At 40.5% G+C, this 13,591-nt stretch overlaps 1 protein-coding gene and 1 long non-coding RNA gene across 2 annotated transcripts; both read left to right on the top strand.

Annotated features, from left to right (window-relative positions):
* The first annotated feature begins 5,747 nt into the window (after positions 1-5,747).
* On the top strand, positions 5,748-7,071 carry LOC101731171 (alpha-2-macroglobulin-like). The gene is made up of 3 exons (XM_012954340.3): positions 5,748-5,916; positions 6,567-6,790; positions 6,883-7,071. The coding sequence occupies exons 1-3, from the start codon at positions 5,832-5,834 to the stop codon at positions 7,069-7,071; spliced, it is 498 nt and encodes a 165-aa protein (XP_012809794.2). The 5' UTR covers positions 5,748-5,831.
* Positions 7,072-7,158: 87 nt separating this feature from the next.
* Positions 7,159-8,938, top strand: LOC105945685. Its single transcript, XR_001169265.2, has 3 exons — positions 7,159-7,268; positions 7,363-7,407; positions 8,619-8,938. It is a non-coding gene; the product is annotated as an uncharacterized LOC105945685 (long non-coding RNA).
* The last annotated feature ends 4,653 nt before the right edge of the window (positions 8,939-13,591 follow it).

Genomic DNA, 13,591 nt, shown 5'->3' with positions numbered 1-13,591 from the left:
TGGAACGGGAGCTACGTGCCCTGGATGTGCATCCCACAAATCTCCATCAACTGCAAGATGCTATCCTGCAAGATGCTATCAATATGGGCCAACATTTCTAAAGAATGCTTTCAGCACCTTGTTGAATCAATGCCACATAGAATTAAGGTAGTTCTGAAGGCGAAAGGGGGTCAAACACCGTATTAGTATGGTGTTCCTAATAATCCTTTTGGTGTGTGTATATTAAAAAGCAGCCATCATAAAGACATATGGCTTAACGCCTACATCTATAGGAGATTTCGGGAGAAAGGTTATGATAAGGACCACCTAACGAAAGAGTTTGTGAGAGTAGCAGGGGAAAGGTTTTCTGTTTATCTGCAGAGCCTGGGGGATAGCTATCGAGCAGATCAAATAGATTCGCTATCACAACTCCATGACTTGAAAATAACAGCGAAAAATGCCCTTGACCTCTTTCTTGACAGAGGATATGAAGAGACAGCACCTGCAAATACTCATATGCCTGCCCCCAGACAATGTAGAGAAGTAGGGGAAAATCCCCTAGCCCGAGAACGACCAGAAAAAAGAGTAAAGATGAATAAAGTTACTAAAGGAAATAGAGAGAATTCCTGTGATAATCATAAATACAAAAAGTTTTACATTAATAAAATAGAACAAACCGAAATCATACAATCCACCGCCAATGAGCCGTCCAGGAGGTATGGCGAGTTGGCATGGGTGGTGAAGTATAACTATAGGTTGAAAGAAATTTTGAACAAACTTGAGAAGTATTGGCCAATATTATTAAACCCAACTTAAAGATATTCTACCAAACAGAATACCAGTGATTTATAAGAAAAATAAAACACTGAGGGAGATCCTAGCACCTACGGTCTTAAGACAACATAGGAGAAATCAGGAGATATCGAGAAACTGCAGCATGGAACCCTTTATTAGGAGGGAGAACAGTATAGTAAAGGCAACGGGGGGGTCTCTGGAGGCTGGCATATCTGTGGCAAGTGCTCTCAATGCAAGTATTGTCCTAAAAAAATGTTAGAGATGGGGGCAATGGGGAATTGCACGAAACATACTATTAAAAAACATATCACGTGTTGGTCTCAATACGTTGTTCATGTAACTGAATGCAGTTGCAGTAAGAGATATGTTGGGCGGACTATTAGGTCATTCCGCACGAGACTCTACGAACTTATCAGAAAGATTAGGATAGGATCCATTGAGATACCACTGTATAAACATTTCTATGAAACCCATGGATCCGACGTGAGGCATCTAAACGCATGGGCAATTGAACAAGTAGAAAGGGACTATAGAGGAGGGGACAGAATAGCAGCACTTGATAGGAGGGAAACATATTGGATGGTGGCATTAAAGGAGAAGGAAAGTCAAATCCTTTAAGCACACTATTCAATAGTACTACTATTGCTGAGTAAAAAGGCTATACTTCTGGCTTGCCTAATAAAAGAATTACAGAGATACACATACTACTTACTACATACTGAGTTTCCCTCACTACTGCACATGCTCAAACACCACCCGACTCCCCCCCCTCCGCCTGCAAGTGAACACATGCAGCAAATAAGTGCACAAGCACCCGACCACAATCCCCATGTTGTGCCCATCCCCCTTAGAGATTTGATCCCAATGGAATACAGGGATCCGTGTTACCTGGGTGCCGGGTCCCATGTGATGAGTCACAGCAGGTTTGGCTTATTCGGAACAAGGTGACTAAGTTCCACATGGAAGCAGCTCCCGACAGCTCTCTAACACCACCCGACTCCTCCCCCCATCTTCCCTTTATGCAATCTTTGCTTCTATATTTATAACTCATAATAACATGTAAGCTTATGGCATGGTAAATTCATTAATTGCTCTATTCTGTATTCCCTATGTATGGCTTATGCTTTATAATTAATAACAGATATTCCTTTCACCGCTATATTAACGACTCCCACGAACCTCTTCAGGGCTTATGGGAAAGATAGATATCAAGAGATATACAAGATATCAGGGCTAGACACCATGGGATAAAAATCATTAAGGCATCGGTAACCCTTTTCCCGCCCGTGTGGTCCCCCCCATTTTTTTTTAATATAATTTATTACAATTAATATTAACATTAAATGCTACGTTATGTAATTAATTAAGTTAGGAGGTAGGAAGCATTAGAGGGAGCACACCCAATTATCAACATATGGAAGTGGTAGTGGTTAATGTCCACTATCTCCAGGGACGCTATAAAAAGGGAGTAGAACCCTCTGGGGAATTGTCTTTGAAGAAGCGCATGTGCGCGAAACGCGTTGACGCTAGGAGTGGCACCCGTATTTGGGCAGTGCGAATTACAGGAGCAAGCGCCTAAGAATCTGCGCGCCTGGCCACTTTGTACTAGAAGTTCCCGGCCAGGACATATGTTTACCTAGTTCCCCTAGAGGGTTTTATACCTTGAACTGAATGTGTCGAGCGAGCAACATAGGCGAACGTCTAGCTTGGAAGCGTGTTCCCTTATATGTGAATTCCACTTCATTTAAACCTCCTCAAATGAGAGACGGGATCTGCTATTGAGGCTGATTAGGAATTCAGAGGTTTTATGGAATGGATTTATAGAATTTTCCCTATAATCTGAACCTTTGTGGGGATGTAATGAATTACTAGTAGCCTCCCTTTTTGAGAACCCTGAACTAAAGTGGGAAGTTATTTGTAAAGTTAACAATATAGAGAATTTTTAAAGGTTACTCCAATATTAACGAATCGATAGGAATTGACTTGGTCCTTATAGAACGGCTGGTACCCTTTAGTAAGATAGCTGTTTTTAACCCCTTCATGATCTTATGTTTTATCTGAAATTGTATATATATATATATCGAACCAAGGGTGGCACACCGCTTCAATCCTTGTCCCAGGTGCACGGTAAAAGAATTTAAATATTGAAGAAAAGACCAGCAACACCGGATCTATTGCAAACAATCAATTATATATTGAAAAATACATGAACAGCCAACGTTACGTTTCGGTCCCCGTCGGGACCTTTCTCAAGGCAACCATGCTTTCCAACCACATGACCCATTTATACCCATAGTGACCAAACAAACAGGAAATGACATCAACCATAAAGTGACTATTGCAGTAAAGTGAGCAGTCAATGCTGCAAAGTGATCTGTGCAATAAATAGTAATTGTTGAAATATTAAAAATGAATACAGAACATGATGTTTAAAATATCATAAAACATTAATAAAGTGATGTAGTGAAACAACCTGTCTCCTATTTAGTGTGATATATTACTTTACATCGCATAATGTGCAAGTTACCTATGTGCATCATAAATTTTTCAAGGTAACCCCCCAATAATACATTATTGGTGTACCCTACTACACATCTCACAGTGTTATCAATACATAATTAAAACCATCATATCCATAAAATCAAATGTACATGAATGCGCTACGCTAGCTGATCCAGGAAAATTGTTTTCCCGATAAATGGGGGCCCCCATTTATATTTAGAGGTGGGGACATTGACCGCATCTTGTTACAAAGGGAAGCGTTTTGGACGTATGAATTGGACTGTGTGGCTCCTAGGGGTCTGAATAGCTCTCTGTCCTTGAATTGTTTTTTGTGAATACTTCTGTGCAAATGGATTTGGTTTATTATGATTAAGTTGATGCATTCTCATATATGTATATATGGTCATTAACTTTGTGATTTTTTTGGTTGTTCCATCTTGCTATAAGATAATATAACTTGTGACTAGGTAATACTATTGTTTTAGACAGATTCTAAATATAAATGGGGGCCCCCATTTATCGGGAAAACAATTTTCCTGGATCAGCTAGCGTAGCGCATTCATGTACATTTGATTTTATGGATATGATGGTTTTAATTATGTATTGATAACACTGTGAGATGTGTAGTGGGGTACACCAATAATGTATTATTGGGGGGTTACCTTGAAAAATTTATGATGCACATAGGTAACTTGCACATTATGCGATGTAAAGTAATATATCACACTAAATAGGAGACAGGTTGTTTCACTACATCACTTTATTAATGTTTTATGATATTTTAAACATCATGTTCTGTATTCATTTTTAATATTTCAACAATTACTATTTATTGCACAGATCACTTTGCAGCATTGACTGCTCACTTTACTGCAATAGTCACTTTATGGTTGATGTCATTTCCTGTTTGTTTGGTCACTATGGGTATAAATGGGTCATGTGGTTGGAAAGCATGGTTGCCTTGAGAAAGGTCCCGACGGGGACCGAAACGTAACGTTGGCTGTTCATGTATTTTTCAATATATAATTGATTGTTTGCAATAGATCCGGTGTTGCTGGTCTTTTCTTCAATATATATATATATATATATAGTTTTGTTTTATTGTATGAACTGCGGTTTTTATTTTATATATCGTGTGAAACATAAATGAATCTAATTTTTGGAATACTCACGAGTTTGGAATATAAAAATTATTTATTGAGAGCGCCAACTCTTTTTAGTGAAGAAATAACAGAAACAACAGGGGCAGAAAGGAAGAGGACGGGCCAACCACTGTATGTATGTGAGGCTTCATCTGGGTGTTCCAGGTTATTCCTACATTACAGAAAGCGGCACTGGGGATTGGCAGATTCAGCCTATGGTTGTGGGGCAGTACCAATCATTTGTTATTTGTGTAATAAATTGTTGAAAAAGAAACGTAATCTTTTAAAATCGTTCTCAAGATTGGGATCCATATCCTTGGGGAAGATGTTCCTAAGCCACAAATGAATGCTAGCGGGTGATTCTGTTGCCTAACTTTACACTCAATGGTATCATTATGTTTATTTCTCATGTTCCCCGTAGGGAGGAGTAGATGATGAAGTGACATTGGCTGCCTACATAACGATTGCTCTTCTGGAATATCCGCTCCCTGTCACACTACGTATCGTGTATTACTATATAGAGATGATTATAGCACTGCCCTCTTCCTGTCTCATTACCTATTGTGCATCATAACACTATTAGCGTCTGTCACAGTATGTATAATGCCAGTTGGGGGGGGGGGTTGAGAATGCCTATTTGATTTCTTACATATACGTGGATATCCAGGTCAAATTGAATAAATATTATTTACTGCCCTAAAAATTCTTGAAATGACGACTGACCGGCCGATATAACACGGTTGTTATGTATCTGTATCTGTAGCCCTGTTAGGAGCCAAATGGGGGCCTTATTTGTTTGACCTGAAAGGGGAACTCCAGCCTCCAAAGCAAAATTAGTTAGAGCCCCACACAACCCAGAAACCCCTAATATCCCTATCCCTGTAATCTGTTCCTTCAAACAGTAGGAATAAATACCATTTATACGCTGAAATCCAGCTGCAAAACTGTTCTTCTCTTTCTGCATCATTTGAAATCCTGGCAGGGGAGGAGGGACTAAAACATTGATGTTACAAATTGTAACAACTTCCCCACAGCTTACAGGCAGCATGCAGGAACTACATAACCCACAATGCATTGCACTTTCCTTATTGAAAGGGGACAGGGCTTAGGGAACTGTTCCAAACCATTTTATTACATTTAAAATTATGGAAAAGCTACATTTTTTTAATGTATATTGCAAAGTTTCTTGAAATTATGTTTATTTTTCAAGTTGTGTTTGGGTGGAGTTCCCCTTTCAATGGGATCTTCAACTGAAATAGTCCAAAAGCCACTGGTTTAGCATTTAACATTCATAAGAGACAATGGACTATATATGATGTCCCACTCTCCCCATAGCATCCTACTGTCCGAAATGCTCTCTTCTGCCTGGAGAGTGCTTTGGGAGGCAAGAACAGCATCTACACCAAGGCCTTAATGGCTTACGCTTTCACTCTTGCTGGAAGGATGGACATCCGCCGTCAGCTCCTACAGTCATTGGATGAACAGGCCATAAAGAAGGGTGAGAGCTATAGAATCAGCAAAGTAAATAATGAAGTATGGGTGCAGTGTGACGATACAGCTCAGTGTGTATACATACCCTGTATCACGCCAAGCAGAAATACTAAGTTTGGTTGTAGCACTCAGTGTCAGGAAGTGGCTGCAAAGGCTAATAAGTATTACTCTACAAGGGAATGATTACAGGGAAGCAGGTACAATTCTGCCTGTGTATTAATGATTGGTTAAACCACACCTTGAATATGGTTTATAGTGTTGGGCACCGCAATATAAATTAGTCAAGGAAGAACCAGAAAGGGCTAAAGGCAAAGCCACTGGGATTGGAGGTTTAGGAAAGGGTAACAGGTTATAAATATATTGTTAAAGTATCACCGTCCAGGGAAAATGACCAAGGTGCATAAATAAACCCTGTTACAGGGAAAAGCCTGCCTGCAAAGCACCGGCCTGTTCTTCATTTCGGCTTCTCCAGCTTGGACTCATTTCTAGCTGGAAGCCTTTCTATGGCTCTGTGGCACATAACAATGTAGGAATCACTGTATGGAATCTATTTAGCTTTTGGCTGGTCTACCAGTTCGGAAAAGGTCATTCGATTATTCTCCTTTAAAGGTCAATAATGAATTATAAGAACGACTTATGTAATCTCTCATTATTTAGATGGCACAGTTCATTTGCATCGTCCAGAGTTTTCTGATGATTCGGGGGTGGATAGGTTTCCTTACAGACGCGCCCCCTCAGCAGAAGTAGAGATGAATTCTTATATGTTACTGGCTCTCTTGTCCAAACCTAATGTCTCAGATGACGATCTGACCTTGGCCACCCAGGTTGTCTCCTGGATGATAAAGCAGCAGAACCCTAATGGTGGCTTCTCCTCAACTCAGGTAGACTTTTCTCCTTATGTCCTTGTCCCTTCAAGCTTAAAGATTTTAGCACTGTTGAAATATGTATCACTTGCTCTCCCTGGCTTCTGTAGGACACAGTTGTGGCACTTCAGGCTCTTTCTCTCTATGGGTCTCTCACTCTCAGCCATGATAATGGTTTCACTTTCTTTGGACAAAACTCCAGTTGCAGAGTTCCATGTAGAGGAATCAAACCGGTTGCTTCTCCAACGTATTGCCCTGAAGGAAGTCCCAGGGTATTAAACCTGGAACTCCCAGCGTAGCCAGGATTTGGACTCGGCCGGGTGTAAAAAACTATTTTTTTAAAAATGTAGCACCACATTTTCTGTTGACTTTCATCTACATGACTTTCTGCAGCTCTTCAAAGATATTCAGAGTTTTAGGTTCTCGGTGGAGCAGGAAATTCCCATCGGTAACCTGCAGCCAGCCACTGTTGTTGTCTACGATTACTACGAGACAGGTAACATCAGTAGCGCTTTGTAAGAGCTGAAATGTACTGAAAATATATCTACTGGTGAATCTGAGGGCATGTTCTGTTTTTGTATTTCTTGTAGATGATTTGGCCATCACCAAGTATGATGCTCCCTTCAGCGCAAAAGGTACAACATTGTATTTATTGCTGTTAATGGGTTTTTTCTTTACATCGACCCATAGGTCTCGTTATAATGCCTACACTGAGAAGTGCCTACGCCACAAGTGGAAAAAAAAGTTACTTTTCCCTTTAGCCCTCCAAGAAATCTGTCCATTTGATTGTGGGTTTTGGGTCGTAACTTAGAAAAAAAAGTTAGCACAAATATTGATCTAGGCAAAAGTAGTAGAGCAGTGATCCAAACTCGGGTAACTCAGTGGCCTGTCTTGACTCGTATACTGTTCTAGATATTCCTGGAACTATCATTGAATGACTGATCTAACTATGTTATGGGCTAAGGGGGCCCAGCCTGAAGGCCAGTTAGGGGGGGATTTGGGGTGAGTGCTTATTTGTGCCCTGGGTACCCCTGGAACTATAGCGGGGTGACTGTTACCCCAATGTTTCTATATATCTGTAACCTTGTTATGGGCTAAGGGGGCCCAGCCTGAAGGCCAGTTAGGGGGGGATTTGGGGTGAGTGCTTATTTGTGCCCTGGGTACCCCTGGAACTATAGCGGGGTGACTGTTACCCCAATGTTTCTATATATCTGTAACCTTGTTATGGGCTAAGGGGGCCCAGCCTGAAGGCCAGTTAGGGGGGGATTTGGGGTGAGTGCTTATTTGTGCCCTGGGTACCCCAGGAACTATAGCGGGGTGACTGTTACCCCAATGTTTCTATATTTCTGTAACCTTGTTATGGGCTAAGGGGGCCCAGCCTGAAGGCCAGTTAGGGGGGGATTTGGGGTGAGTGCGTATTTGTGCCCTGGGTACCCCTGGAACTATAGCAGGGTGACTGTTACCCCAATGTTTCTATATATCTGTAACTTTGTTATGACCAAAAGTTGGACCTCCAAGGGAGGCTTAAGAAAGTACATCACTGCTCTAGATGGTTAGAAGTAAGTAACAATTAGGGTGAAGACACATGGGATATTAGTCCCAGTGACATTAAAAAACGCGGTTGCAACAACTCGTCATGACGATTTAGCTGCCATAGATTAACATACGAGTCTATGTGCCAATTAGTAGTTTCAACTTTTTCAAAAAGTTACGGCAACTAATTGCCCCAAGTGTCTTCGTCCTTGATAGAATTGTTCTGTTGGGGGAACTCTTTTCCTTTCACTCTATAAGTACATAAAAAAGATCTATAGAGGGCTCTCTCCTTATTCAGTTATTCTCACCTTAGATGGAGCAAACAAAGAACAGCATTAAAACAGGCCCAGAAGGAAAAAAGGTGCAGAACCCACCAACTAAATGACTTGTCAGTGGATTTGGAGAAATTGGACAAGTGGATTGTCGTTGTCTCTCTGTCAATTTGCCAACGTGATTCATTTCTAGAATATTTATAATGGACAAAATATGCACATTCCTATTCTACAGAGGATGAAGATACACAGGAGGAGATATTAATCTGACCCCCATTCATTTTATAGCTATAGATCTATTAAATGTATATTTTATCCATGTACATACAGTATATTAAACATTGTATTTGAAGGAACAGTCCCACTTTTGCTCATAGCCGAAATGGGGAAAGGGGGCCATTTATTTTTACCGATTTGGATTTTTAACGGTAAAAGTCTCACATTTTTCAAGAAATGGCTAAAACGGCTAAAAATCTGAAATCCCAAAATTCATCAGCTAAACCCAAGTATGTGTAGAAGCCAATGGCAGAAGTGCCTTCCCCTTCCTAAAACATCATTCTTTCACCTCAAAACTATAGAGGTTTTGGATTTTTGATTCTGGTTTTTGTGCAAAAACTTGAAAAATTTGTGTTTTCGGGTCAACAATTCGAAAAAAGCAGTTTCCCACGTGTCCTTTTCCAGTTTGGATTTTTGAGTAAATGTAAGACATTCATGGAAACGAGTTTAGTAAAACAGGAATTACATATCCTTATAGTTTGTGCAGGGTGGTACCAATTAGTGATGAGCGAATTTGCCCCCCCCCAAAAAAAATTTGTGGATGCGACTACTGCATGATTTTTGTGACGCACGTGATTCTTTTTTGACGCGGCCATGACTTTTTCCTCTCTGCAAATTTTGTCGCGACATATGTCTCCAGCATTTTCTTGAAAAAATTGACAATTGAAAAATTCCGAATTTCGCAGCGAATACGTGGCTACTGAAAAATGTTTGCTCATCACTAGTCCCGATAAACAACCCCATTGTAGGCAAACAAAGCAAGTGAACATACAGGGTTACCTTTATTTTCTTTCATGTTGATTGGTTGAGGGAAAAGGAATGTATTGTGCCTCACTGATGCTGAATAGAGCAAGTAAACACACTGATGGCACGATGCCGTTTACAAGAGGATGATCCAGGAAGCCCTTGAAAATAAAAACATCACAACCACATTGTCTGAAGGAGGTTCTACCACCTGAATCATCTAAAATAGTTAATCAAATTCATAGCAATAAAACATGACCATGAAGATCTAATACTTTTGGATTATGGTAACTTCCCATAATTAGTAACCTCCTCACAGTATTCATTAATTAAAAGAACTTGGAACACAATGGTTTTTTCTCTTCTTCTTTAGAACAATGCCCGGTACCTCACAGTTAGCAGGTTATTAACCATTGGGATAACTGGTCCCCCGTGGGTGTTGGGTATAATTTATTTCATAACAATTGTAAGGACCCATAGGTGTTAGAGTCCCTATGGCTTTAATTCCCTACTGCCTCTTTCTGGTTATTGTTGCTGGGCAAAGCCCCATGTATCTAGTTTACTATATCTTATGCCTTATTGGTCTAGTTAGGATGACCACTCCCCTTGCAGACTGATAAAGTGTCTAGCAAGGAGGGGTAGCTTCCTCTTTGGCTGCCATCTGACTCTCAGGGAACAACTCCATTGAGCCTTGGATCAGACTAGGCCCCAGTAAAGCCACCTGCCCTAGAGTAGCCCCTTGGTGCTCTAGTGAAGTCGGGGACAGGGCCCCGTGAATAATAGATTCTGTTATAGCACGCTTTAGAGAGTGTGATATAGTTAGGGCTATCTAGTAAGAGCAGTCTTGGCTCCAACATAGGAGAAAGTAAGGGTTCAGCATACCCAGGCTCTGTTTGCCTTGCTGTAGGGACCGCAGTTCAGACACAGGTATCAGGCAGTATCTACCCCTAATCCACTGTTGGCTGTTGGGATCCGGTCCAGTAAAGGGTGATCATGCTTAGGATTTCTGCTTGTTCCACATCTTCCTCCATTGTGGTTCTACTCTGCCTTTGCCTTTTACAACTGCCACTTAATGCGGTGTTAACTACCTACTAGCTAACTACTACTAACTATTGTGAGTATAACCCTGCTTCAAACTTGTCTGTGACAATAAACGTTCTACAGTTATTCACAAAGAACCTTCTGGTGTCCTAATTATTACATCTACACCATACAGTCTCAGGGAGTTGTAGTTCAACAACATCCTCATCTCCAAAATAGCTCCTATAGGCCATCTCCCACTTAGCGGAGGCCCATCCTGGGAAAGGGGGATCGCATGTAACACATGCTCTACTATATACTAGCCCCTAAACGGCCAAAAAGGTTACACAATATTGTTTTGTCTTTCTTATACAATTTTGTTTTTCTAAACTTTGAAGATTTCTTTATGGAAAGAGGGGCAAGTTGTGAAACAACAGGAGTGGGGTTTAAATGTATTGCTTACATTTATTGTAGGCAGTTAGAGCAGAATAACATTTTTTCAATATAGCGTGAGGAAGATTGCCAACAAAACTTTCTTTTAAAATACCCTTTTATTCTATTCCAACAAACAAATGAACACAAAAGCATTATCAGTAAGTTACCCCTGTATGTATTAAGTACATACAGGAGTAACTTCTTGTAAACAGGCAGGTACATTAAGTAATCTCGTTATTCATTTCTTGTGATTGTGACAAACGGCATTGTGACATCAGTGTGTTTACTTGCTCTATTCAGCATCAGTGAGGCACAATACATTCCTTTTCCCTCAACCAATCAACATGAAAGAAAATAAAGGTAACCCTGTATGTTCACTTGCTTTGTTTGCCTACAATGGGGTTGTTTATCGGGACTAGTGATGAGCAAGCATTTTTCAGTAGCCACGTATTCGCTGTGAAATTCTGAATTTTTCAATTGTCAAATTTGTTAAAGAAAATGCCTTTGACCTTGGGTGAAGGTAGGAAGGATGAAGAAGCAGAAGCCTGGCTATCATCTTCCAAAGCTAAAAAGGCTCTAACCGCTTTGATAAGAGGCTGAACAAGAGCAAAGTCGAAGGAAGAATGAAGTTCCCCTTCCTTATCTGATGACCCTGAAGATACGTCTTCCGATGCCCTAGCAGCAAAAGCATCCTCTGGATCTAACTCTAGCTCCAAGCGGGGCCCTCTAGAAGTAGAGGCTGCAGAACTCACTTGCTTTGCCACCGCCTCTTTAATCCAAGACAGGACATCCACCTTGGACTTGTAAACCAAATATTCCTATGTGGGCTGATGGAGCCAACCTGAATGCCTCATATACAAATCTGCAGAAGAAGCTTTTCATCACAGTGAGTTCTTCTGAGGGCCTGACAGGTACCTGTCTCTTGTCCTTTCATGAGAACAACAGAGAAAGCAATTACTAAAGCCAACATTTCCCAGGAAGTGATCTTCACTATGTTTGAGTGTACAAATGGAGTAATCCATTTCTCCACCACTGATTTCTATGAATAAAGATGCAGAGCCTAAAGGACAAAGGCAAAAGGGAGCAGCAAAGAGACCAAGTATAGTGCCGGGATCAGCCAATACAGTGTCATCTACTGCAGTGGCCCCACCTGCTGGAAAAAAGAATAGTGTGTTTTCTAATGCAGTAAGAAAAGTAATGGCAAAGCAAGCCAAAGTTGCAAAGGATGAGAGACGAGCTCAGATGGATGCAAGGCATAAATACTTGATATCAAAGCTTGCCCATGGCATAGGAATCGGGGGAAAACGAAGTGGAGGAATTTCTGATGACAAGTTCAAGTTGATTTCTTTGCCCCAAATGGATCAAAGAAGTTGATCTTTTTTTACCAAGAAGTTGTTCAGACTTGTAAACCAAATATGCCTATGTGGGCTGATGGAGCCAACCTGAAGGCCTCATATACAAATCTGCAGAAGAAGCTTTTTTTTTTAACTTCTTTTTATTTTTCAGTACAGCATATTTATCACATTCTTTTGTTTGGCATTTCTTTTTAACATTTTCTATTTATTTTTACCGAATAGGAAGGATGAGAAAGGACGAGTCGTCATGGTGATTTCCTCGCGTTACCCAAGTGAGGGTGAGAAAGGAAAGGAGTAATAAAGGTTAGAACATACATGAAAATTCTGTAGACACTGTTATTAAACAGTATAATTTTGGTATAGACACCAGGTTTGCCTCTTAATAGTTTTGTGTTTAATTTTCTTGTATTGATTATTAGCCAGTAAGGCTGTATATTTCAGGAAGGGGGAAAACGAAGTGGAGCAATTTCTGATTTCTGATGACAAGTTCAAGTTGATAGAAGATTTCTTTGCCCCAAATGGATCAAAGAAGTTGATCTTTTTCTACCAAGAAGTTGTTCAGACTTGTAAACCAAATATTCCTATGTGGGCTGATGGAGCCAACCTGAATGCCTCATATACAAATCTGCAGAAGAAGCTTTTCATCACAGTGGGTTCTTCTGAGGGCCTGACAGGTACCTGTCTCTTGTCCTTTCTTGAGAACAACAGAGAAAGCAATTCCTACAGCCAACATTTCCCAGGAAGTGAACTTCAGTATGTTTGAGTGTACAAATGGGAGCATTTTGCATGGACTGGAAACATTACTTTCTCAAGTTATGGTGCCTTCACTTAAATGCCAAGAGAATTGGGGAGTTGTGACAGATGGAATGCAAAACTTACAAATACAAGAGTATCTTGACTGCCTTGATAAATTCATTGGGACTTTGTCATCTGCAAGACACAATCTGGAAGGAAAAATTGAGCTAAAGAGAGTGGATGGTTGCAATTTCTTAGAAAACATGCATAATCCTTCTGACTTTATAAATGCAGGTGGCAACAGTGAAATAATTGAGAAATTGGAAGCAATGTTATCCATATGGATTAAACAGATAGAGCAGGTTCTGGCAGAAAGTGAGCAAATGAGGAAAGAAGCTGATGACATTGGTCCTTATCCGATATCTGAAGTCATAAATCCCAAGACGGTG

This window comes from Xenopus tropicalis, chromosome 7 (assembly GCF_000004195.4).
Source record: "Xenopus tropicalis strain Nigerian chromosome 7, UCB_Xtro_10.0, whole genome shotgun sequence".
NCBI classification, from domain to species: domain Eukaryota; kingdom Metazoa; phylum Chordata; class Amphibia; order Anura; family Pipidae; genus Xenopus; species Xenopus tropicalis.
Note: the sequence above shows the minus strand (reverse complement) of the source record. Positions and strands in the feature narration are given on the sequence as shown.

What these genes read in the sequence shown, in the direction of transcription:
- LOC101731171 (XM_012954340.3), top strand. Translation starts at nt 5,832, where the DNA reads ATGGCTTACGCTTTCACTCTTGCTGGAAGGATGGACATCCGCCGTCAG. An exon ending in TGAACAGGCCATAAAGAAGG is followed by an intron (nt 5,917 to 6,566) that starts GTGAGAGCTATA and finishes CTCATTATTTAG; the next exon opens with ATGGCACAGTTCATTTGCAT. An exon ending in GTGGCTTCTCCTCAACTCAG is followed by an intron (nt 6,791 to 6,882) that starts GTAGACTTTTCT and finishes TGGCTTCTGTAG; the next exon opens with GACACAGTTGTGGCACTTCA.